Below are 24,775 nucleotides of genomic sequence, written 5' to 3'. Positions count from 1 at the left end.
ACCAAAGTCTTCAAGGGAAACCCTTTATGAACAGATCCTGTCACAACTGAGTGATACATTACATTTTTTCACAGTTTCAGGGAGATTCAGTTGTGAAGTCACAGAAAGAAAAGACACAGACAGAGCAAACAGATATGGACCATCAACATCAACGCCTGACATTGCACAAGATTTCTTTGGACAAAAAATGTACATCAGATTCAGATTGTGGAGCCTGTTTTTTCTCTCACAAGAATATAATATTAAGAAACTTCAGTTAGTCCTCTTTGGAACATGATGAAATCCTAAAATGGGATGAAGAATCTCAAATACCAAAGTCCCATCACTTTGTGGCATCTATTCCCAGTCAGCTCACGGCCACGATGGGCTCCACTGAGAGGATATCGGTTCGTCCTGTGAGGGCCTGCCTGGCGGTGAAGAGCACATGTGTGTCTTTTAGGTTGTGGGCCTGACTGGAGGAGGCGTGACTCCGCTGTGAGGAGGCGTGGCCCGGGTGGGACAGAGCGAGCCTTGGCCTCGAGGACTCGTGGTTGTCGGGCCAGGCAGTCCTGTGACAAGGAGCGCAGGCAGCTGCGGGGCGGAGCGCTGGCTCCAACCCGACCGCCGACCGCCGTTTCCTCCTGCACATGTCGAAGAGGAGCCTCAGCTCCTGGCGGAAGGTGGGATTCAGACAGCAGTAGATGAAAGGGTTGTAGCAGGTGGAGCTCATAGCCAGCCAGTGAAAGCAGAAGTAAAGGGCGTTGGAGGAGTGGATGGCCTGGCTGGACAGCAGCACCACGTAGCAGTTGAGTGGGAACCAGCAGATGGCAAACACCCCGACCACCAGGAGCAACATGGCCAACGTCCGCCGGCGCTTTCTTCTCTGGGCGGCGTGCTGAGCTGTTGTGGTGTCACCGATGGCGTTGTGGCGCCAAAGCCGGCAGGCCACTGTGGCGTAGGAGGCAGTGATGATGAGGAGTGGCAGCATGTACAGTAATATGAAGGTCAGGAGGTCAATATACTGCCAGTAGACATCTGATGGCTCTGGGAAGTCTGGGACACACAGGCTGCGTTCCTTTTCCTTACTGGTGCGGAGAATTACAGCACAAAGGAGAGGGACAGACACATTAGTGAGGGAGGGAAGGAGGTGAGGACAAGGTCACAGGTGAGTGTAGGGCTGCAATTACACAATAACAATTGTTTTTATTATCGATTACACAATTAATTTTCTCGATTAATTGTTGCGACTGTAAAATGGCAGAAAATAGTGAAATTCCACACTATAATGCCCCAGAGGACGTTGATAAATATTTGAATTGCTTATTTTGTCCGACTAACAGCCCAAAAACACAAAAAAAAATTGTCTTGTATGACCAAAAAACAAAAAAATCCTCACATCTGAGCAGCTGGACCCAGAGAGTTTTTGGCATTTTTGCTTAAAAACTGACTCAATTGATGAATGTTTTTTGTTTTTGTTTGCTGATTACGTTCCTAATGATCCACTAATCAACTTATCGTTTAAGCTCTCTGTGAGTACATTTAGAGGACATGACGGGGGGAATGACTCAGATATGGTCATAAAACATTCAGAGAAGGGTTAAATGAGGAGAAATAAGAAGATAAAGGTTGTTCATACTAGAGGGATATTGACAAGTCGCACCTCCCTAATCTGATGTACTCTGCATATTCAGCATACCATCCCATAAATAGCAATAATAACAATAATCTCCCACATTTTTGTCTTTATTTTGGGTGAATTTCTGTTATTTTTTCCCACTCTGATCTTTTCCTTCACCTCCGCTTTCCCACGCTATCAAAGTGCTTACATTCACAATTCTGATGTCACCAAAAGGAGGAAGTCGGGTGACACTGATCAAGAACCACAGAGGACGGGGGATGGATGGTCAACAAAGCGTTGGACTTTTTGTCAATTGACAATCAACCTTGGTTCTTTTCTTCCCTGCCTCCCTAATCTTAACCATGCACGTGTTTATTATTGTGACCATGACAATGAAAGTTGCTTAACCTAAACGAATTTTGAATTTTAACCAAAACCACAATGTTTCCCTAACCCTTAACCAAGTAGTTTGTTTAACCCAAACCATGATCCTTCATGTTTGTGCCCAAACCTAACCAAACCTTCACCAGAGCTGTGTAAGATCACAAAACATTTATTTTTTGGCAGCAGTGATTTGTAACGGTTTTGTAAAGCACAGAAAAATCCGTCAAATTAGTCCAGACTCAGAGGGACCCTGTCCAATCACGTATCTTCATATGAGCCTACATTCAATGAAGATGCTTCACATCGACGGAGTCTAATCACCAACATCTTTCTCTGCTGCTAACCACCATAAATACTTTTGAACACTTCCAACTGATCCCTCCTTTTTAAAACGTACGAGTGTGTATCATCTTACCTGTATGTAAAAGTCAGGAGTTTTTGGTAGATTGCATGTGGGAGGGAGAAGCAGCTGGCCATTATCCAGATAACAGCGACCCAAACACCACCTTGTGCTGGGGACATGCGAGGTCTCAAAGGATGTAAAATCACCTGGAAAATAAAATATTCATGCATGCACACACACACGTTGGATCAATACATGAAATACATCCGTCCACATCTGTGTATTAATCTTGAGGTTTGAATTTTAATATCAGCACTCTGTTGATCAGTTTTTTACACATTACACATTCAGAAATGACTCATATCCAATCAAAAGTCCACCAATGGCCAAAGAATAACATCACTGAAGCTCAAACCAATTTGTGAAGCAGTGTGTTAACATTAGGTCATGTAATTTGCTGGGAGCATTTTTACAGTCACAGCTGCGACCAGTGGAAAACATTTTTTTTTTTATACAACTGTTCATTAACCTCTTGCTCATCAAAAGCGGAGGGTTTTTATATATTTCCTGACTGTGAATGTATTGAGTGACCAGAGGCATCAAAGGGGAGACACAACGTCCCTGCTGCACTGACTGCACAGACCTTGAACATCAACAAACTGAGCAAAAAGAAAAGACTTCCTGTTCCTGAGAAATTAGAAAATCCAGTCTAGTTACTGTAAACTGAACTTGTGAACTTGTTAAACTTGTATTGCATTTCTTTCTTTGCCAAATATGCTTGCTTGTTTTTGTTTATTTGTTTTTTTTGTATATTTTCTATATTCTATTTTGGTAGGTTGGTTTATTCGGTGCAATACAATTTCAGTTTTTCTCAAGTTTCCAGCTGCCTTCATATTTCTACAACTATAGATACTTTTTTTTTTTCAAAAGGCATGTTGGCCTCAGTAGGGAGGCTGTGTGAAAACATGTACGGCATTTAAGTAGTTTAAGAGAGCAGTGGTGGAAGAAATATTCAGATTGTTTACCCAAGTAAAAGTACCTATACTACTCTATAAAAATACTCCATCACAAGTAAGAACCCTGCATTTAAAATTTTAACAGAACATAGATACAAATATTTGAATATGAATAGAATAAAATACATTTTGTAATTTCCATGTGAGAACCTCAGACAGAATGGAGGTTTTAGCCCATACATATTCAAAAGTGAAGTAAGGTTAATATGAGGCTTCAGCAGAGTAGTCGGGTTTGTGACGTTAGGAGGTGAAAGGTCAGCCAGCCTAGGGACCAGCTATTTCACAAATGTGTGTTAGACAGTCCAGAATCGAAGCATCGCACAGAACAAACTCTCGGAACCAGTAGAAGAAATTCATCTCTTGCCACAAACAGGATCACATTGACAAAAAACAATATTTTCTATTAATTCACATAATACACTTTATGGTTGTAGATTAACAAATAATGAAACAAGTGTAGAGAGAAACATTTTTTAGCTCCACAGCTGTATATATGCAACTCAAACGCTGCCTTCACTGTTAAACTGAGGGAGACAACTGAGAATAATTATATATTCATTCATTACACATTAAATGAAGAAGAAGGCTTTTATTCACCAACGGGTGTAGCTTGTTTAATTAAGCTGGACTTCAGAGTGGTTGTAATATTTGAACTCTCCTAGGCATCATTGGTGATGAAACATGTAGAGTTACAAATCATCTGAGAATAAAAATGTTTCAAAGTAATTTTCACCAGCAGCAGAGGGCACATTAGTCATCAGAAGTGCCATTAAAGATTTGACCCAAGGTACATTCAGGCTGTGGAAGGAGCATTATGGAGTTGGAGTTGGAAGTACACCTGCTACTTGAGCAAAAAATGTTTTGATATACGGGTACATCACAGACTGGAACAATTATTAATAGGAATACATCCAAAAGCACAGCGGGCTTAAAAGCCACTCACAATCACCCAAACACAATTAAGACAGTATGTGATCTTCGTACATTCTGCCTCACCGTCTGTTCATTTTATACAGATACATCAAACGTCTCCAGTATGAGGTGCCTGTACATTTGTTACTTCTAAAAATAGAGGCTTTTTGCACATTGGTACATTAGCAGCCTAAATGATGAGCTCCATTTACAGCCCTTCTTTTCAAATGAATCCTCTTCTTTGCATGATCATCACCTCTATTCTACTGTGTTATTTACATGCGATGGTGTTATGAAACGTGGTTCGTGGACGGTAATGAAGCACTATACAGTATATATGGGGAGCCATTCCAGCACACACTCACAACAGAAGATATTTTATCTTCCATTTGTAAGGCTATTAGAAAAGTAGTAACTTCCAAACATCTCTGGGGATCTGTACAGCGCAGACATCAGTGCAGCAGAGGAGGGACACTTGCTGGACCCAATGGTGCACATAGAGGCAATGCACAAGAAAAATTTAACGGAATATAATGAAAGCCTTCGAATTAAACATCATTATCGGCTACATTATCTTTTCAAGGCCATCAAGCTGTATCCATGTCAGTTCATTGCTATTGTAATATTCTCTGTGTTTACGGCAAAAACGGCATCCAAAGAGTGGATCTTTTCAAGACTAAAACTCACCTCAAGCACATCTACATTCGAGTCAGAGCTGTGTCCCTTGACCCTTACCTTTACCTGACAGTGAATGTAAGACACTGTAAGATTATGTAACCTTTACTGCCCGGTGTTGACTGCATTGATATACACATGTACACCCACATTTCTCTGATATCATGGGATGCCTGAAAAAAATAATTTACATGAAGTCATTATTCTCCATCTCAACACTGTCGCTCCCTTCACATTCAGCACCATGGACAGCGCTGGCAGGCTCTCACTGTAGCCGTGTACCAAATCCAGACTACATGTTAATTGAATATGCAGTGTGTTCACACTGAAAAGCACTTACTATGCATGAATACTAAAATACCCTGATTTTTGAGTGGGATTTGGTGGACACTAGTCTCCCACAATGCTAGGCACAGAGGGAATTCAGGAGTTGTGAATGGTGGTGAAAAAGCTCCAGGGACACCTCAGAAAACATTTTCTCTTCACTTGTATCATTTCTATTGATTTATTTTATACTAACTGCAAACAGTGTACTATAAAACTACTGTAATCTGCTGTTTACCAGGAGTCACCATTAGGTTTAATCGTGGGCCAGTTTTTTCAGCATTGTTCAGGTCAGGTTGAGACGCAGCCTGATGTCATTTTTTGGTTGTATCTGAGGGCAGATGTAATTTTCCCATTCACTCAGAGGTCTAACAGAGTTTCAGCAGGAGTTAACTATAAAACTCATTTGGCAAAAAAAATCATGCTTGTGTTGCACTATGAGACTTAAAATGTAGTTGATGGTTATCTAGTGTCAATAGACAGTCCTGTTTCATTCGTGGTTGAATGAAAATACTATTGTTATTGTTATTGTTGCCTTAAAACATTTTTCTCTCAGCATGTCATTTCTATTAGACTGTTATTGTTTGAGATGCCAATCATTGATTATATTTGTTGTTACAAGGTCATGTTTACTGGGAATTACATGAGCCTGCAGATACAGCAGCAGTGTTTTTTCTCACTGTCTCTCTCTGCTTTATACTGTAGTTCACTATATCCACTTTCTGCCATCTTATTTGAGGGTTTGTTTGAATTCTAAGTTTTAACTATTTGCACCATATATTGTGTCACATCTGGCTCAGTGAGAAGACTCCCTTGCAAGATATATAGTTAAAAAAATTACTAAACAAACAAACAAACATGGACGAAATGTCTTTAAATTGCAACTCCATGGCAAATGAGTAAACTCAATCTGCTAATGAGGATTGTGTGATATGATTAAAAGCTCCAGAACAGCTACTAAATGTACTTTGAGGTGAGATTGTCTTGTCAACAGCTGTTTCCAAAGTCAAAGAGGAACTTTGAAAGTAAAAATAAAGTACAGTGTTTGTAGCATGTGCACTACTTATTTAAGATAAATCACACAATACAATGCATTGCTTTAGCTCCAGAGGTAAGTCATACATCACAGTCAACAACACCTGCAGAAGTGACACAATGATTCATGAAAGTCTGAAATCCCTGTTTACTACTCACTGCAGAGCACCCTATGAGGGCTTGTTATGTGGGCAATGTGTGGTGGTGATAATAGAATTTTTTGCATTGGGAGCTTTCACTGTGTGAACTCTACATACTTCAGATTCATGTAGGGAAAAAATCAACTGTCTAAGGAGCAATTTCAGAACCAGCTGTAAAACAAGATTACAGCCTATAACCTGCACAGTGTCCTCTGGTATCTTCACCTTAAATAATAGGACTGTAGCTTCTTGTCTTTCTACACAGCTATGAGGAGTAGAGGGGGGAAGTCTGTCTGACTTGTGATTTCATTGTTACTTTCAGAGCCAACAAGAATTGCCTCAAATCTGAACACACAGACATGATACACGTCATTTTTAGATTTAGATTTTTGTCCATTGCCTATAAATCTGTCCAGTGCCAAGGAATGGACAACAGGCCATATTTGAATGCATGTGGCCACTTTATAATAAGGTGAACTGTATTGAGCATGTTTTAGTTGCATTAATGGCTTTATAAACAGGTTTATAAATCAGCAATAAAACCGGGTAGCCAGTAAAATCCTTGGTGAGCAGCAGGCTCCCTTGTCCCTTGAGTACTTCTGGGTAAATCCAGACCATCTTGTTTAAGGAAATGAAACATCCTCCCCTCTGGTCAGAATACAGGCTTATGGAAATTAGGTGCAACAGGCTGCAATTTTCATTTCATTTCATGAGCATCAAACCTGCCTCTCAGTGTTTCAGACACAAAACACTTTATCTTATTCTTATTTGTTAAATAAAAATAACCAAGTGCTGTGTGACTGACTGTGGTTGGGTGTTACTTCTGTCAGCCTCTCTCTCCCCGCCACTTTCGCATCTCTGTTGGTGACATTACATTGATAATTAGTGGAGAGGAACAAGATGAGAGATGACAAAAACATAAAGGTGCTGAAAAGCTGAGAGAGAAGAGGTTTAAGTCCCGTCAGGGTCGGGAGGCCGGTCTGAGTCAATAACTGTTGCTCTAAATGTTTGCTAATTCTTAGTCGAGCCCAAAACCTTCAATCCAAAGAAAAAAGTCTGATCTGCGTTAGGTGATTTTTTTCATGCCATCTCTGTGCTGCTAGTGACAATGGCAATAAATCTACAACTTTCTCTGGGTGTGTGACTGTTTAAGCATTCGTTATAAGACAGTATATCTCATGCAGTTCAGCTAAAGTCATTTATTTGATTTCCTTCCCACACACGCACTGCAAGAGATGGGCAAAGCTCACACAGCTCCAACAGTAATCTGCGTCTGATCTTAAATAATAAACAAACACACCTTCATATCGACTCATTTTTAATGGTTTGTTTTTAAAGTGTTTTGTTGGAAAAAATTCAATTTCCTTCTACCTAAGAATCAGTAAGTATGTAAGTAAGTAAGTATGAAATTTGTGAGAGATTGTTCTGTTATGAAGGCAGCAGGAGATGTTATCTATTACACAGCTGGGCAGCATTAAAAACGACTCACTATTAATAACTTTAATAAGAGAGTAAGAGTAAGCAAACAAATGAAACAGACTACACTATAAATAAACTTTACAATCTGTTGGTTGTGTAAATATTGTGGAGCAAAAAGTGCAATATTGAAATAATGTAGGAAGTAAAAGTACCTCAGATTTTACTTAAGTACGGTATCTGAGTAAATGTATTTAATTACTTTCCACCACTTTAATAAGTGGGACTGATTTTTGGCAGGCAGAAACCTTTCTGACTAAAACATTCATGTGAACAAACCTGCCGTCGGTCCAGTGCAATGGCGGTGAGTGTGAGAGTGGAGACGTGCAGGGAGCAGTACTGTACAAAGCGACTGATGTGACACATTGTCCTCCCAAACACCCAGGTGCTGTTCACAAATCGGACCTGAGGGAACACACACACACACACACACACACACACACAGTAGATCATGTACGCACATCAATTCACCAACCTCATCCATCCATCAAGATAAGACATCAATTGTAACTGTCAAGTTCAGGAATAGTGATGAAAACACAAATGATCAAACTCATGAAGTCGTGTCTCTAGATTAAATATTTAACTGGCAATGGGAACGTGCTTTAAAAGTTTGGGTTTCACAGCAAGTCATAAATCCAGGGAATAGATAGGACCTAGATAGATACATGTATCAAGTCTCTCTCTCCACACAGAGAGATCCCCTCTCTCTCTATGACACAAATGGCGCCATCTCTTGGTGTCAATAGTCTTAATAGGCCTACTGCATTATACACTTGGGGCAGTGCAGGTATGGCCCAAATGCAGACATTTGCAAAGGTGGTGAAAAAAAAAGAAAAGGAAAACAGGTGGGATACTGTGTGTGGGGGGGAATAAATGTTTTAATTCCTAATAAAAACGTGTTTGAAGAGACATTTAGGTCATTTTCAAATATTTCACCAGCCTTCCTGAATCCACAGAAAGTAATGAAAGTTTGCACTTTGTTTCTTAAGACAAGAGCAGCCCAGCTGTCAATGGACGGTGAGGGCGGGTCTTACCAGAGTGAAGGGCGTGTTGAGCACAGTGATGAAGATATCTGCCACGGCGAGGTTCATAATAAATAAGCTGGTGGCGGACTGGGTGCGCTTGTTTTTCACCACCACATGGCACACCAGGGTGTTCCCGAACAGGGAGATCACGATGATCAGAGAGTAAGCGGCCACCAGCAGCGCCTTGACGCTGCCGTCCTGCGACTCCCCCCCGCGGCGCTTCTTACTGGCCAGAGAGCGCCAGTCCTCCAGCATCCCCTCGTCAAAGTCCAGGAGGTAAAATCCAGAAGTCCGGTTATCCACCTGCCCCGAAACGTTAAGTAAACGCTCCGTGTAAGAAAATATCTCCTCCTCCAGAAGTGAGGAGTCGTTGAGGCTTCGTCCAGCTGCTGCTGCCCCGTCAGGGCTGCACATGCAGAGGACCACATATAAACAAACACGCACAGCTCTCATTCTATCACTGTTTTCTTTTTCTTTTTTGGCTTTTCTTATTCTCTTTGGAAAACCTGTGCGACTGTCAGCTGGACACCGGCTCCGTCCCTCGTGTCACTCAAGTGATGTGGAGATGCTGAAGCATGAGCAACAAGTTACTGATGCGACTCAACAGCGCGGCTGCTGTTCCTAAACCTTGAGTGTGTGTGTGTGTGTGTGTGTGTGTGTGTGTGTGTGAGAGAGAGAGAGAGAGAGAGAGAGAGGTCAGTTATATCAATATGCTGCTCCTGGCTTCTTCCTCCTGGATAGGGAGGTGATGACCTTGTTATAATGTCTCCTACTGAACAAGAACTACGGCGACATAGTAGAAAAGAACTGGACCCTGGCAGTAATATGAAGCAAAATAATGTCATGACTTCTAAAACGCCCCAGATGTCAGGAGAACAAATACCAGATTACCATAAATAATCAAATAGTTCAATAAAGTATGAGTTATACCTACTTTGGTATAACCATAGCAACATCAGTGAGTTTCAACGTGGCGGTGAATTCACTAAAAGAAAAAGCTTAAAAGCTCAAAATGCAATTAAGAGAAAATGGGTTTAATACATTTTACACACATACACAGAAAAACAAATGTACATAGAGCAGAACTAGGCAGATTCCCACTGATTATTAACATTCATTAACATTTTTTAATCGCCTTAAATCCAGCTCCCTAGTCACCCTCCCTTCCAAAGCCCTCCAAACCCAAGACCTGAGCCAAGAAGAGAGTCCCCTATGTCAGTCTGCGCTGAGACTAACTGTCCCCTCTGAGACGCAGTCTCACAACAACACCGCTTTGGAAAGAAGAAACTAAAAGCCAAAGTAGATTAAATGTACCTGGCCCCAGAGATTATGAACCTGCAGAATATCTCTCTACTGTCAGAGACAGAAAGCAGAGACAGATCCTCACCAAGTACAGGCTCAGTGACCACAAAAAGGAAGACACACTGGCATCCCAAAGAAAAAACACAATATGTGGTCACTGTTGAACAGGCTGAGCAGCAGCAAAATCACTATTCTTCTGAAGAGCAGTTGTAAGTAATCTTTCATGTGACATTGAAACGATACAAATCTCAAGTTCAAATATTCAATAGAAATCCTTTCTCGCTCTCTGTCTCTGTTGTTGTTTTGTAGTTTGTTTTGGGCTTGCCACTATGAACACTTCAGAGAAAAGCTACCTGGTGTTCAGTGAGTTGAGGACAGAAACTGGAGCCTGTGTGTGAAGAACCATCCGTCCTCTTGTTGTCCACTCTTATTGATTTGCGCTGCTAAAACTTCATTTGACTCAGTCTGCCGGGCAGCGTGGGAGCAGAGCGGAGTGACTTGATGTTTGTCCACAGGGTGAAGCGGTTGTTTTAAAAGTCAGATACTCATCTCCATCCAACACAAAGAGGAAATGTTTGTCTTGTTTGAATCGCAGATTGAGCCGCGGGGTGTTCGGTAGCCAAACAAATCAAATTAGTTCCTCTATCTGGCATAGGTAACCTATTTGTTCGGAGCAAAACTGATTTTCTCCACATTTCCCTCCAGTCCACGTTGTGCGTCCTGAGTCATAGTCGCCCAAGGCAAGGACTCACCCTCAGGCATTTTAATGTGTAAATGAAGTTTACATCTAGTTCATGTAATACCATGTAGTCAGCTCAGGTCTTTTCTCGTAGGGGGGCCTGAGGTAAAGTATAGTAATTAGGGGCCTGTAATCAAAATGTCATAAACATCTGGAGCGAAATTATTCCTTGCTGTGTTGCAACCAGACATAAAAATATTTTTTGTTCTGAGCATGATGTGGATAATAAAATGTATAATTTAGAATAATTACTTAAAAGCCCCATCACTCATGATCATTTCTTATCACCATCTGAGTCACAACTTTAAACCATGCCAAGCGAACGGGTAATAATTTGTGTGAAGAAATTAATATGAAAGCAATGAATAGTGTGAGATTCATCACAACGTTCCTTCATTCCCACAAACATCCGTTATCTTAAGTCATGCTTAAGTGATGAGTGGTGATAAAGGAAGCGTGGAAAGTGTGAGGACATGGGGACCAGTTGTTCACTAATCATATCAATAATTCAGGATTTTCTATAACATCAGTCATTCATCTACTTTCTGACCTGCTGCTTAGTTACATGTGGGCATAGTCTGTATGTATGTTGACCCAGTCTGCAAGTCTGTCCATCACATACAACATCTCAGACATCACTGATCGACTTTTGATAAAACTTGATATAAAAAATGATTTATCAAACATGATGAGCTTGAGGACTGATATTAAGAACTTACTGATTAACTTTAAGGCTCCCTCACTCCTTGATCTGTGGCTGATCTTTTTGTCCCAAACCAGCTTGAGATCTTCAGGAAAAGGTATTTAGAGTCCCAGAGGCTTAAAACCAGAGGCGACAGAGAGCTAAGGCTCTGGAACGACCTGCCTTGTGTGATAATGATCAGCCATTAATATCTTTCATCTCCTTTTAAGCAATAGTTCCACATTTTGGGACATTTTTCTTGATGACAGTTAGAGGAGAAGATCGGCACCCCTCCGATTGATTATACGCTGAATATGAAGCTACAACCAGCAGCCGGTTAACTTAACTTAGCACAAAGACTGGAAACAGGGGGAAACAACTAGGCTGGCTCTGTAAGTAAAAGTAACAATGTCACATTGTAAAAATACTGTTACAAGTCTAAGTCCTCTTCAAAAATGTACTTAAGTAAAAATATTAACAACAAAACGTAGTGTCAAAAATAAAAGTACTCATTAGGCAGCTAAAGCTACGATAACGCTGCTGTATCATATACTATATCATCCTATTATTATAATCACGACAACATTACTGTTAATGTTGTAGCTAGTCGAGGTGGAGCTAATTTTAACTTTACTTTATATATATTACTATTTGGTAGCTCAACCCTTACCAATATATTATTTTAAATACCTGTTATAGGTTATCTATATAAACTTTTTATCTGAAAAGTAACTAAAGCTGTCAGAGAAATGTAGTGGAGTAAAAAGTACGACATGGAAATATTCAAGTAAAGTACAAGTACATATAATTTGAGTCATGTACTGACTAAATCTGCCTACCAGCTGAAGCTCAATAATTAAAACCTTATATTTCACTTGTTTAATCCGTACAAAAACCAACGTCTAAAACATCAGTTTGTGGTGAGCCAGGCTGTTTCCAGCCTTTGTGCTGAGTAAAGCTGTCTGTACAGACACGAGAGTGGCATCAATGTAACTCTCAGCAAGAAAACAAATAGTATCGAATTATTCTTTGAGTTCTCCTTTCACTTTTATTATTGTCTGTGATGAAGTTTGTAACCAGGGATTCAAGAAGTAAGCTATAAATAAAGCTTATTATTATTATCATTTTCAGAATGATGATGATGATGATGTGTGTGTGTGTGTGTGTGTGTGTGTGTGTGTGTGTGTGTGTGTGTGTGTGTGTCTTTTGGCTACAAAAGGGAGCAACACAATGTTTCATTTTTTGAATGTCAGATAAATCATGTCCTCATTCAACATGAAGGAGCATGAGATAATTAATTTTCTACTACAACTCTGCATTATTTATAACCCACGATTCATCTGTAAAAGCTCCACCACATTTCTGTCTTTGGCTCATGATCAACAAATAATTACACTTCTTCATGTTCCCTGTGCTGTTTGTACCCTTTTTCCTCTTCTGCCCTCTCTAGCTCCGCCCAGGTGTGCTACATCTGATTGCTTGAAGAGGTGCACCTGGCCTGAATTGTGTGTGCGTAAAAGCTCCTGTGCCAGCATCTGTTGAGAGAGACTTCTGACATGGGGACTGCTGGCCTTGCTGCCTCTCAGCCTGGGATTTTGTGTTGCTGTTGTGTTTTGACTTTGTGTATTTTGGTGGACTTGATTTAGTGCTTGCATGTCTACATGTTAATAAATCTCATGGATTTGGTCATTTTAAAGGTGTTGTTCTGTGGTTCTGTGGATGTGGGCCAGTGTGGTGGAGTGTTGTTCACCCCATAGGGCCACTTAAGGATTGGGCGTAACACCAAGGATATTATTTTATCATAGAGTTTGGAAACAAGTAGATGGGATACGGACAGGCTAATGTTAACAGAGATCTCTCATTTAACTGAAGGACGATGGCCCAACGTCAGTCAGCATCTGATTCCTGAAGTGTCTCTGAGTCTCTGTGAGCATGTTGTTATATACCATCCTTACAGTAAGACACAACACTCAGCAGTATTATTACGGCTGCATCAACACAACCTCTGTGTTGTTATGGATCTCCATAGATGCTGTTTTAGTCTTGATTTTACCAGCAGAAGCACCAGCAAACATCCAATTATTAAGCAGTGTGGCACCTTGTCTAACTTATAAAAATAATAAGTAAACAGAGACATTGTGCTTACTTTATTACAGTGCTCCTATCCAACAGGGACTGGAGATGTGGCACTGTGACTAATTTGTGATGTCTCATCTGGCTGCAAATCGTATCTCAGAAACTCAAGTTGTCCTTTTCCCTGCAAGCTTTCAAAACAGCCTTTGTACTGTCTGCAAAAGGTTTCATTAGTTTATGTCAGTGATTTCTATGTGTCTCTGTTGAGCCACTGAATCTATTCAAGGTCAAGGGTGTTCAGCGGCTGAACCATCAAGCACGAATAGTCATAACAATTTGCACCCTGTCGAGCCCGTGTCTTGCTTTTCTGTTTGGCATGAAGGTTTAAAAAAACAATGTTCCCAAAGCATCAAAATACAATTTGTCCAAATATTTGGACAATACCCAATAACAGTGATATGAACATTAACACAACTTTAAGATTGATGTATAAATGGGCTTCACTTATAAATTTTGAACCATAACAGCTCCCAAAGCTTTTTTGTGTGTGTCTTCCTTTTTGGGTCGCCAGTTTGTGGTCACTAAGCCTGTACTTGGTGAGGATCTGTCTCTGCTTTCTGTCTCTGGCAGAGATATTCTGCCAAATCATGATCTCTTCATGGAGCCAGATAACATCTAATCTTCTTTGGCTTTTAGTTTCTTCTTCCCAAAGCAGAGTTGTTGTGAGACTGGTCAGAGTGTGTCTGTGAGGGGGCAGTTAGTCTCAGCACCGACTGACATGGGGGACTGTTTTCTGGGCTCAGCTCTTGGGTTTGGAGGGCTTTGGATTGGAGTGTGTCTAGGGGTCTGGATTTAAGGTGATTAAAAAATGTGAGTGCTCTCTTTTGAATGTTAATTATCAGTGGGTATCTTCCTAATTCTGCTCTACATGCATTTGTTGGTGTGTGGTCTGCAGAAGTCAGGATGTAAAGACTCTGTTGCATGTTTGTCTGGGTTGATGACTGAGTGGACCCCATACTTCACTACCATACAGTGCAATGGGCTGGATGACACTATCAAATATTTTCAACCAATTTTAATTAGGAAAAATGTTTTCTTTATTGCATTTAGATCTCTTCAAACTTTGTCTTTTAGTGTATTCGCTGCCTTGTTGATACTCATTGATGCTGTTATGGTTATACCAAAAGAAAGCAGCACATCCACCTGAACAGCAAGTTCATTTACACATTAATTAAAGCCGGACTTAAATTGCAGCCCTGACAAACACGAGAATTCAGTGTACGAGTCTCCAATCTTAACAGCACACGTATTTTCCAAACACACTGATGTAACCAGATCACACATTTTGCCCCCTATACCATAATGTAGAAGTCCGTAATAGAGCCCTTCATGCCAAACAGAGTCTAAAGCTTTCTTGAAATCAATAAAACAAGTGAATATCCACAAGCTTTCCTTGGCTGGAGAGGTTTTGGCAGCTGACTGTGTGGATGTATCACCCGTGTCGCTGCACTTGTTATATCGTGGGGACTGAGGAGAGATGGTCTGTGTTGGACTTGCCTGGTGAAGTTCGTTCAACTATTCTCAGCATCGTCCTTCACTTTGGCAAACTGAACACGCTGTTCTCCTGTTTGAGTGCCTCTAGACTTCCTCTTAGGTCAGATGCTAAGGCCTGCTTGTCTCTCTTGAGCTGCTGGAGCTTCTCTTTAAGCTGCTGCAGAGTGTTGTCTGGGGGCAGGGGGGTCAGACAGTCTGGCCTGGGTCAGCTCTTTGAATTCAGCAGAGTCCAGATCCAGCAGGGCCATACACCTCATCAGCTGGATGGTGGAGAAGGCAGGTGTGGGAGGGTCAGAGATGGTCAAGGTGGTGGGGTTCTCTGCAGGGCTCTCATCATCTTCATTGTTAAAGGGGACACTGATCCTCTTTGAGTCCTCCTCAGCTTTCAACAAGGGGGATGCCTCTTCGAAGGACTCCAGGTTGGCTTCATTCCCTTGGACCATGACCTTTCCTTTGGTGTAGTATGTGATGGTAAGCAGAGGGTCATCCTTGTCAAGGTGTTCATCTGTCCAGATCTTTAATCTGCCTCCTGAGCCAATTCCCTCGCTGGCTACGTATACGTAATTGCTGCACAGAAGAGGACCTCTGAGTTTCCATGCAGTGTCTCCTCCTTGTGTTTCTCCCTCCCTCTTACATTTAGCAGGGTAATTTCCCTGACTGCTGAATGGTTATTTATTCTGTCCTTTCTGAAGATTATTTGAAGGTTATTTTGCAAAATGTCCCATTTTTGTTAGGTTCGAGTTTGAGATGTGTTCAGAAGCCCATTTCTGGTGCGGCTCTTAGGAAATTTGGAATATCTGTATTTTACTCTACAGCAATTTTGAGATATGTAATATTAACTTGTCATATAAGACAAACTTAATGGATGTATGGCTATATAAAGTCTAAATTCTAAAGTCTAGGGCACAGAGACATCACCAGATGCTTGATATATCCTACTGTAACTTACTTCGCCGTACGACTTTCTGCCAGGCTTCAATTAGGATTCGTTCAATGCAAAAAATGACCGATGGATTGCAGAAACAGGCGGTTGCAGCGTCTCGACAACCGGAAATAAAGCCGAAGAAGAAGACGTTAACAACAGCGAGTAGTTGTGGGTAGTGGTGTCTTTTAACGGTGCGCCGCTCTAAAGCTAACATAGTAAACAACTACATATCCCATATGTCTTCACTTCAGTCGACCGTGGTTTGTTATGAATCCGCAAAACTGGAAGGTGAGAGTGAATTTAGATTAGCTTTAATTCCTTTAAATCCTTAAATCTCCCGAGTAAGTGAGAATTGTTGTTGTTTTTGAGTAAAGTCAACGTAAATTTCAACTGTTGAATGTAACGTAAACGTAAACGGACCGTTAGCTTCACCAGTCTACCTTCGACCACAGCAACTGAATTAACAGTTCACGTTATGTGTGTTTATCGGTATCGTTAATGAACTGAATGCAACGTTAAACTGAACGTTTGTTGAATGTAACGTTAACGTCAATCTACTCGTCTTGCTTCACCATGGCTACAGCACTTTATACACAGTTGTCAGTTCATTAGATACTCAGCTAACGTTAGCTAGCTAAAACTAAGGGTACACTACTTTACTAAGTTATTCTAATACAACAGCTCTGCAATAAACGTGACGTTGAAGGTTATAATGCTAATTAAGTTAACCGTTTTTTGTTTAAACTGATTTGGAGATTCCAGTTAGTGGTGCTGTTTAACTGTATTGCGTTATATTTCGATATTTCTATTATTTGGTCGAGCTTACCCTCATTGATATAAACGGAGTGGACAAAACATAGACATGTCATCTAGGTTAGGTATGTCTTGTCATTCCATAAAACAACAATTGTTTGTTTATATGTTTGTACTATAAAATATTCGAGGGCAGCAACTAGCTGACGTTATTTTTATTGGCTATAATTATAATATAGTTCTAGAATTATTTTCTCGATTAATTGTTTGATCTACAATATGTCAGACACTAGTGAAAAATCTATCACAATTTCCCAGAGTGCAAGATGACATCCTTGCTTGTTTTGTCCAACCAACAGTCCAACACTATCAATTTACAGTGATATAAAACGGAGGAAAGCACACAAGTGTCACATTTGAGAAGCTGGTAAAGGAGAATGTTTGGCATTTCTGCTTTAAAAAAACTATCAAAATATTTAATGATTTTTAAAAAGCTCCAGGGAAAAGTTTACAAAACTGGAAATGAGTTCCAGATTGCAGGATTGACCTTGATAATGAATCCTAAAGTGGGCATTTTAAGTTTCTGAAAATGTCCTTTTTGTTATTTGGAGGGAAGCTTACTTAAATGTAAATTTTTTAGTTTTTGTTTTAAGTATCCAAGCACAATGCTTGGATACTTATGGCACCTGACACTAAAGCCTCATTTCCACTGCATGTTACGGCTCAGTTCGGCTTTCGGTACCAGGTACTTTTCTTGATTTCATTTTCCACTGCAGTACTCCCTCAATGTAGACCGGCTTCTTAGCTGATCGTTATAGTCGAGCCGTGCCATATCATGCAATGGTAACATAACAGTCGTGGCTATAATGACCTGGGGGGGGCTCAGAGGAAAAAAAATGAGCTGCCAGTGGCCTTGGTTGATTACGCACATACTTTTGAAAAAGTTATTATAAAACAACTAAACTGAAATACTGAAAAATTTAGTATTTAGTATTTTGAAAGGCCACTAGTCTGACCCTATTCAGAGTCAAGGTAACAAATACTACCTGAGGCAGTTCAGCTTTTCAGGGACAGTGTGAATATTTATAATTACGTTCATGTGCACAAGACACTAGACAGAAAATATTAATTAGCACACTGAAATGATCAATAGGGTTTGTGTCAAATTCAATCCAGGGGCCCTAAGATAAAAGTATTAAATGTTAATTTTCCTCAGTTTTCAGCATTCTCTCATACCATGTCCTCCATCACGATTTGATATTCCTCTCAGTTATTTATGTCTGTACGTCTATCTAATTTCTCTGTGTCTTTCCACGTCTTGGATTCTCTGACAAAGACAGCAAGTGATGGAGTTTCCTGAAGATTTCAACCAGCTTGAGCTCCTGAATACACATGGACACCTGATCCCCCGAGGGGCCAGCAGCCTGTGGACCGGAAGCAAGGATGAGGAGGAAGAGATGGAAGAGGAGGAGGGGTACCACAGTGAGGAGTGGTATCTAGAAAAAGAAGAAACTCTCAAAGACAAACCGAAGGAGCTCATTCTGTGGGCAGCAGAAAACAATCGCGTAAGTGATGTTTTGTTCTGTCACCACCCTCACAACTCAAACGTTACCTGTGTTGCCACACTAGTGGGAAGCTGGGGTTAAATTGAGCTCCTGACTGCTACAGGATAAACCCATGCAACTCGTTGTTTTTCAGTAGTCCCACCTCTCCAGTCTCTTGGTCCACATTGTTATCATCTCTCTTTCCTGTGTACCTCACTTGTTCTCTCCTCTCCAAAAAATGAAAAAGAACATGTTTAATATAATTTAATGTTAATGAGTGCTTAAAAACAATATTCAGCAAGCCAAGTACTGTAATTTACAAAAAGATTCAGCATAATATTTTCATGACCACTTAATGGGAATTACCACAGGGTCAGCGGTGCATCTAGCTTGTATAGAGAGACACAATGCTCACGGTGTCCTCATACAGTTGGAACATTTTGAACTGAAAGTGCTGCACATTTTGGGGCAAATTGCTGCTGGTTGCCGTCCATGTTTGTTTTTGTACAAGAACACGTGACAATTGTCAATCTCACAGGATTTGCTGGGTCATCTATCACCTCAACTCTAGTCGTTACTGACCAGTGGTTCAGTGTGTTGTCTATCGCATTTACTCACTTGTAAGGTTTTGCTGATACCAAAACAATAATTTTTCAATACCTTTGAGAAATATGGATACATATTTTTCTATCAAACCCTTTTGTTGAATTGAACAACTAAAGTCAAACTTCTCAAATGTTATTTTGTCCAAACACAAGTAGCCGAACAAGAACTTTGCTTTAATAAAGCATATTTTTCTGGGACTGTGTGATCCAAGAATAAGCAAACAAGATTTAGAATCTGATCAGTATTTCAGTGCTGACAGTTTCAAACTTGGTGCTTCAGACATATTTCGGTTGGAACCAAAACAGTATTGAGGTTTAATAGACTGCTCTGAGCATGCTGCATCTTCAGGGCTTGACCTTTCCCAGTTGTGGGATTGGTGCTTGCAGTTGTGTCAGTTGATGGTTTCAGCTTAATAAGACATATAATTATATTTTTCTTCCTAATAACAGCACTTACTAGTCCCTGTTGTTGTTTCTGCTCCCAGTCATCTTCCTCAGCATCATCAGCTGCTTTTAGTGGCTCTGTCTTTTCTCTCCTCTTCACCTCTTCGCCAAGTGTTTTTCCCTTTCAAAACATTCACCTGTAAACTGTCACTGACCGGGCAAATTGAATTTGCACATCTCTCCATTAATATGACAAATGTTGTTTTAAAATGCAGAGGTCAGTTTTAGCAGTGGTTCACTGATTTGTCACTTCCCTTAGGGGCAATGACCTAACATGCATTGCTTTTGGACTGCGAGGAAACACACACACATACACACAAAGGAAAAACATGAAAACACAGAGAGGCCTCAGTTAGGACTGATGCTGTATGAATTCAGGACCTTCTAACAGTGTTTGTTGGAAAATGAATAATTATAGAGCTAAATTCCCCAGTGGATTTAATTGAGAGAGAATATGTCTTTGGGTGTTCCAGAGGTCGAGATGAGAGGAATGCAATTAGTGATCACTTAAGCTGAGAAAATTATTTTAGGCCTCTAACCTTTTTGTCAAAGTGCTGACTGAAATGAACAGGTCACATAGAAATAATTTCACTTACTGTTGAACATTAAAGATCACACACAAATATTGTCAGCATGCAGCAGAGCTTGTTAAGACACCCACCATGTTTAATTTACATTATTTAGAATTTCTCATGCCACAGGTCAAACAAAAACAAAACTGAAGTGTTACAGTAAGAGCAATTAAATCTTTTTTTTATCTCTTTAATCTGTATGAGGAAACCTGATAATACATGCCATTATTGTCACATTTCCATGCGGGAATAAAGGAAGAAAAGCCCAAACCTACACAAACATAGTGACGTCAGAGACCATATTTGGGGATTGACTTCTAGTTGTCATGTAAGGAGATCATCAGCTGTTATGTTGAGTTGATTAATCAATTATGAGATGAGGGAATAAGTCTTAAGTTTGACTGAAGGTTCTGAAAGTTTTTTCAAGGTTTAGACAGGAAATAATTTCCCATAGCCACTGAGTGTGGGTGGGCGGGGCAGCATCCCTCCATCTTTGTAATATCACAGTGTGCGGCATTTGATTGGAGTCAGGCGCACATCTTCATCTGTGGTGCCAAAAAGGGTGACCAGAGGGTTAGGTTCTAGGTCAAAATTGAGGATGAGGGATAAGGTTTGGAAAATGTTCCTCCAGTGTTTTTCCAGGCTTGGACATGTCCAGAACATGCGAACAAGGGAAGCCTCACCTCCTCTACATTTGTGACAGCAGGGATTCACATCTGGTTAGTTTGGCTTTGGACGCATGGGCCCTGTGCATGACTTTACACTTTTGACGGGCCCAGAGGGATGTTAAATTGACCAGCTTGAAGATTGAATCCAATACATTGTCCGAAAGGTTGAAATTGGAAGACAACTTGCAAATACTTTGATAATCACTTAATCATTTAAGTCATTTATCAGGCAAAAATGCCAAACATTTGATGGTTCCAGCCTCTCAGATGTGAGAACTGGCTGCTTGTCAGTGAAATGTGAAAACAAAAACAAAAAATCGGTATATCAATCGAACATATAAATAACGTTGCAGCCCTAGATTTAATTGTCTTATTGCACAACCCAAACACAAAGTTGGTGAAAACCATACTAATCATGCTGTGTTTGGGTTCACCAGCATTCTGCTAAGAAGTGGAACTTGAGCACTGTGCATAATTGTATGTTGACAAAGCATTTTGTGTGAAGATGTTGCCCTCACCCCTCCCTCACAGCAAAGACAGCGTGTATAAACTGCATGCAATTATTGTTTAATACTGTAAGTAACTTGGATGATGTTTGTGTGCCTGCTTTTTGATATTATCAATTTAATAAAGAGCCATTGGAGCCTGATAAATGTGTCTGTGAGAGACTGGCTGCTATGAATGCTGATTAGGAATAAAGTATACAATGTTAAGTGGGCTTTACACGGTGAACTAATTATGTTAGAGGGTTATTTCTCAAATGTTGCTGAATAGACTGACCTCAGATTTGTATCTGCAAAGAGAAAGATCAAGCAATGACTCAAAAGCACACACTTTCTCTCTTTCTTGTGCTAATTGAATTAAAAGAACTAACATGTTAAACGTAGTGCTGGGTAATACAATTTTAACAATCAGAGGCCAATGTGACATGTTCACATTCTTTTTTTCCCCCAAAACTAGAGATACAATAATATAAAACAGAGAAAAGCTGCAGATCTTCACATTGGAGAAGCTGGAAGCAGAGAATAGTTTTATTTATAATTTATTATAAAATATAATTTATTTATTTTATTTATTTATAATAGAGGTTTAGATTGAAAAATGACTTACGTCGATGATGAAAATCGCTGCCAATTAATTTTCTATTTGAATTTTCCTGTTTTATTTTCACATTTGTTTGAAATTGTCGTTTTAAAAAGATTGCTATTCAGAATCTCGAGCTGAAACAAAAGCTGCTTTTATTCACAGCAGAAGTCTTGTATTACAAATAAAGTCTTTTTAAATAAAGTGTGAATATTCTGTTGATGCAGAACAGAAATACCGTAGAGTACAACGCTGTCCCTTCAAGCAAACCCAACATTTAGTTGCAAATAAATGCAGAAATTAGGCTGAAGAATGGAAAAGCCGTGTGACTTTGCATGCTACGAGACAATAAATGGTACAGAAGGAACAGAGCAAAAACATTTAATACACCGTGAAACCTCTCAAATGCATTAAGGTCATGGAAAAACAATGCACTCTGTGGATAATTAAACAGTGCTTCTGGGAACTCTGCCCCAACCTAATTAATCACAATTCATTATATAACTCTGTTACCATGTAACAGTTTTCTTCAACACACAAAACATTAATTGCACAGGGGTAAAATCTTATGTTATTCAAAGTCAATAATTAATAATAAGATTATTTCTGGTGCAGTGATTTTGCATTTGGATTTATTTAATACCCACTAGTTTCTTAATATCACAAATTAAGTTCAACATTTCTTTCCTCTTTTTCAGGCAGGATAAGTTGAACTCCAGGAGGTCATTTGATAGTTTCTTTCTTTCTAAGTGTGTCCTCAACTGATGCGTACTTTGCTGGCCCACCAATGTAACTTAAAGATACTATTAGAAGTTTCAACATCTGTCACCAAAATCAATTGTTTATATCATTCAGCCTTGCAGGACAAATATGTTGAATATACTTCCTCCCTCCATAACCAAAGGCATATTTTGAAACCTGTATTGTTTACAATGGCTTGCAGTCTTCTCTTCTTTTATTGGCACAATGCTGCCCTATGGTGCATTAGTGTCTCCACCCGATGATATACATTACCACCCTCTGCAGCCTGCCGAAATGTTATTGTAATGTTATAAATGTACGTACATGTACGTCCTCGAGTGTGTGCTCCATTTGGCCATGCCGCCATGCCGCTTGCAATGCAGTGGCAAGGGTGAGAAAACACAGTTAAATGGAGTGCAGGCAACATGTGAGGCGGCATGTATGAAACTCAGTCTCAGTCAGCTGATAATCAAACAGTAGCAGGTGACGTACATGCTGTTGTGAACTTTCACTTCATCTTTTCACAGCTTTTGAATTGGCACTCCACCGATTGTACACCTGAAGAGCAGTTCAATAGTCGTGGTTTGCATCGCTGAGCCTGTCTGAGGAAATCTTTTCATCTTGGTGTTGCCCCTTTAAGAGTTGGAAGACAATGTAGAGTACCTTTTCCATTTCTATTCAGCAATAACATGCCCTCGTGAAATAAGTGTTCGGTTCAGTCTGCAGTGTTTGCCACGGTGTTGGTACACGTGGTATTATGCTGACTTTCCAGTCAGAGCTGTCGTTTCAAGTTGCATGCGTGATGTTTAGCATGCTGAATATAAGCCACTAACACCGGGCTCAAACCAGCACTGTCAGGCATTTTCCTTTCGTCCCCCTAGTGACTTTCTGACTTGTACAGTTTTTTTTTTGTTTGAGGCCAACAAAGGTCAACAAAGTGTCTACACTGCAGTCTTACAGGTGAAGAAGGAAATTATGCTCTGATAGTTCTGATGAATGTATGTACACAGGATAAGGATTATTCCAATGACAGGTCCTCCCGGAGTAAAACATATTTCATTAGTTTTTGACCTTTCTGTGTTTTCTTTCAGCTTCCAACAGTCCACAGGTTGTTAACTGCTGATCCCCTTTTGGTGCACTGCTGTGACGAGGACGGTTACACTCCACTGCACCGCGCGGCATACAGCGGCCATGTTGACGCAGTGTCTGCTTTACTCGCCGCCGGGTCTAAGGTTAACCCTCGCACCATCGACGGCTGGACACCCCTTCACAGTGCCTGCCGCTGGAGCCGAGTCACTGTGGCAAGTCTTCTCCTGCGACGCGGAGCCGAACTGAACGCCCAGACCAACGGCGGGCTCACACCGCTTCACCTGGCCGCTTCCCACGCCAGCTCCTTAAAAACAGACTCCGCCCACACGTTAGAGCTCCTCCTCTCTCAGCGACACCTCAAGCCGGGCCTCCGCAGCAGCAGCGGAGAGACGGCCAGTGAGGTGGCCCGGCGTAGTGGCCCACATCACTTCCTGTTCGAGATGGTAGAAGACTGTGTCAGTGTGGTTCCCATCTCATGAATGAAAACACAGGTGCACACACATTCTCGCATTTACGTTTTTACCCTCTTTCTCGTCCTTGCAAGAACATGGACAGCGGGTAACTTAAAGTTTATCACGCAGATGTTACACGCAGATGAACTTGAGCGTTCATTACTTGAACTTGTATTTATACATGAAACTGTTTATAATATAAGCAGAATCTAAATATATTTTGACAGACACACGTGGACACCCTCGTGTCTATGTCTCCTCAAAAGCTGTATTGATGCCTATGGTCATGGTCTCAAGGTAATGCATGTTTTCTGTTAAAGCACCATAATAAATGAATGCAAATGGAAATCCAGTGCACACTTGTTTCTCTCTGTAAGCAGATATTTCAGTTGACGGGAAGCTGTTTTGTTGTACGGTGTGGTTCAGTTTTAAGGTCAAGAGTTTAAGGGCACTGAGTAAATATTTATTATTAAGTATTTTCTTTGTTTATATAGTTCAGTTTGTTCATATAGTTTGTTATATAGTTCATGTTTAACCACTTGCTGTCTTAATATTCAGCTGCCATGATGTGGGACCTTTGTGAAACTAGACCTGCACAAGGTTTCTTCATTTTTTTCCT

At 40.5% G+C, this 24,775-nt stretch overlaps 2 protein-coding genes across 2 annotated transcripts; one reads left to right on the top strand and one right to left on the bottom strand.

Annotated features, from left to right (window-relative positions):
- Nucleotides 1-346: 346 nt before the first annotated feature.
- Nucleotides 347-9,383, bottom strand: LOC139302238 (G-protein coupled receptor 83-like). The gene is made up of 4 exons (XM_070925873.1): nucleotides 8,940-9,383; nucleotides 8,182-8,307; nucleotides 2,397-2,530; nucleotides 347-1,064 (listed from the first exon to the last, which is right to left on the bottom strand). Exons 1-4 carry the CDS (start codon nucleotides 9,381-9,383, stop codon nucleotides 347-349), a joined length of 1,422 nt encoding a protein of 473 aa, XP_070781974.1.
- An 8,921-nt stretch (nucleotides 9,384-18,304) lies between these two features.
- On the top strand, nucleotides 18,305-24,486 carry ankrd49 (ankyrin repeat domain 49). The gene is made up of 2 exons (XM_070923943.1): nucleotides 18,305-18,523; nucleotides 23,707-24,486. Exons 1-2 carry the CDS (start codon nucleotides 18,305-18,307, stop codon nucleotides 24,181-24,183), a joined length of 696 nt encoding a protein of 231 aa, XP_070780044.1. The 3' UTR covers nucleotides 24,184-24,486.
- Nucleotides 24,487-24,775: the final 289 nt, after the last annotated feature.

The sequence above is a fragment of the Enoplosus armatus genome, chromosome 2 (assembly GCF_043641665.1).
Source record: "Enoplosus armatus isolate fEnoArm2 chromosome 2, fEnoArm2.hap1, whole genome shotgun sequence".
In the NCBI taxonomy this organism is placed as follows: domain Eukaryota; kingdom Metazoa; phylum Chordata; class Actinopteri; order Centrarchiformes; family Enoplosidae; genus Enoplosus; species Enoplosus armatus.
Note: the sequence above shows the minus strand (reverse complement) of the source record. Positions and strands in the feature narration are given on the sequence as shown.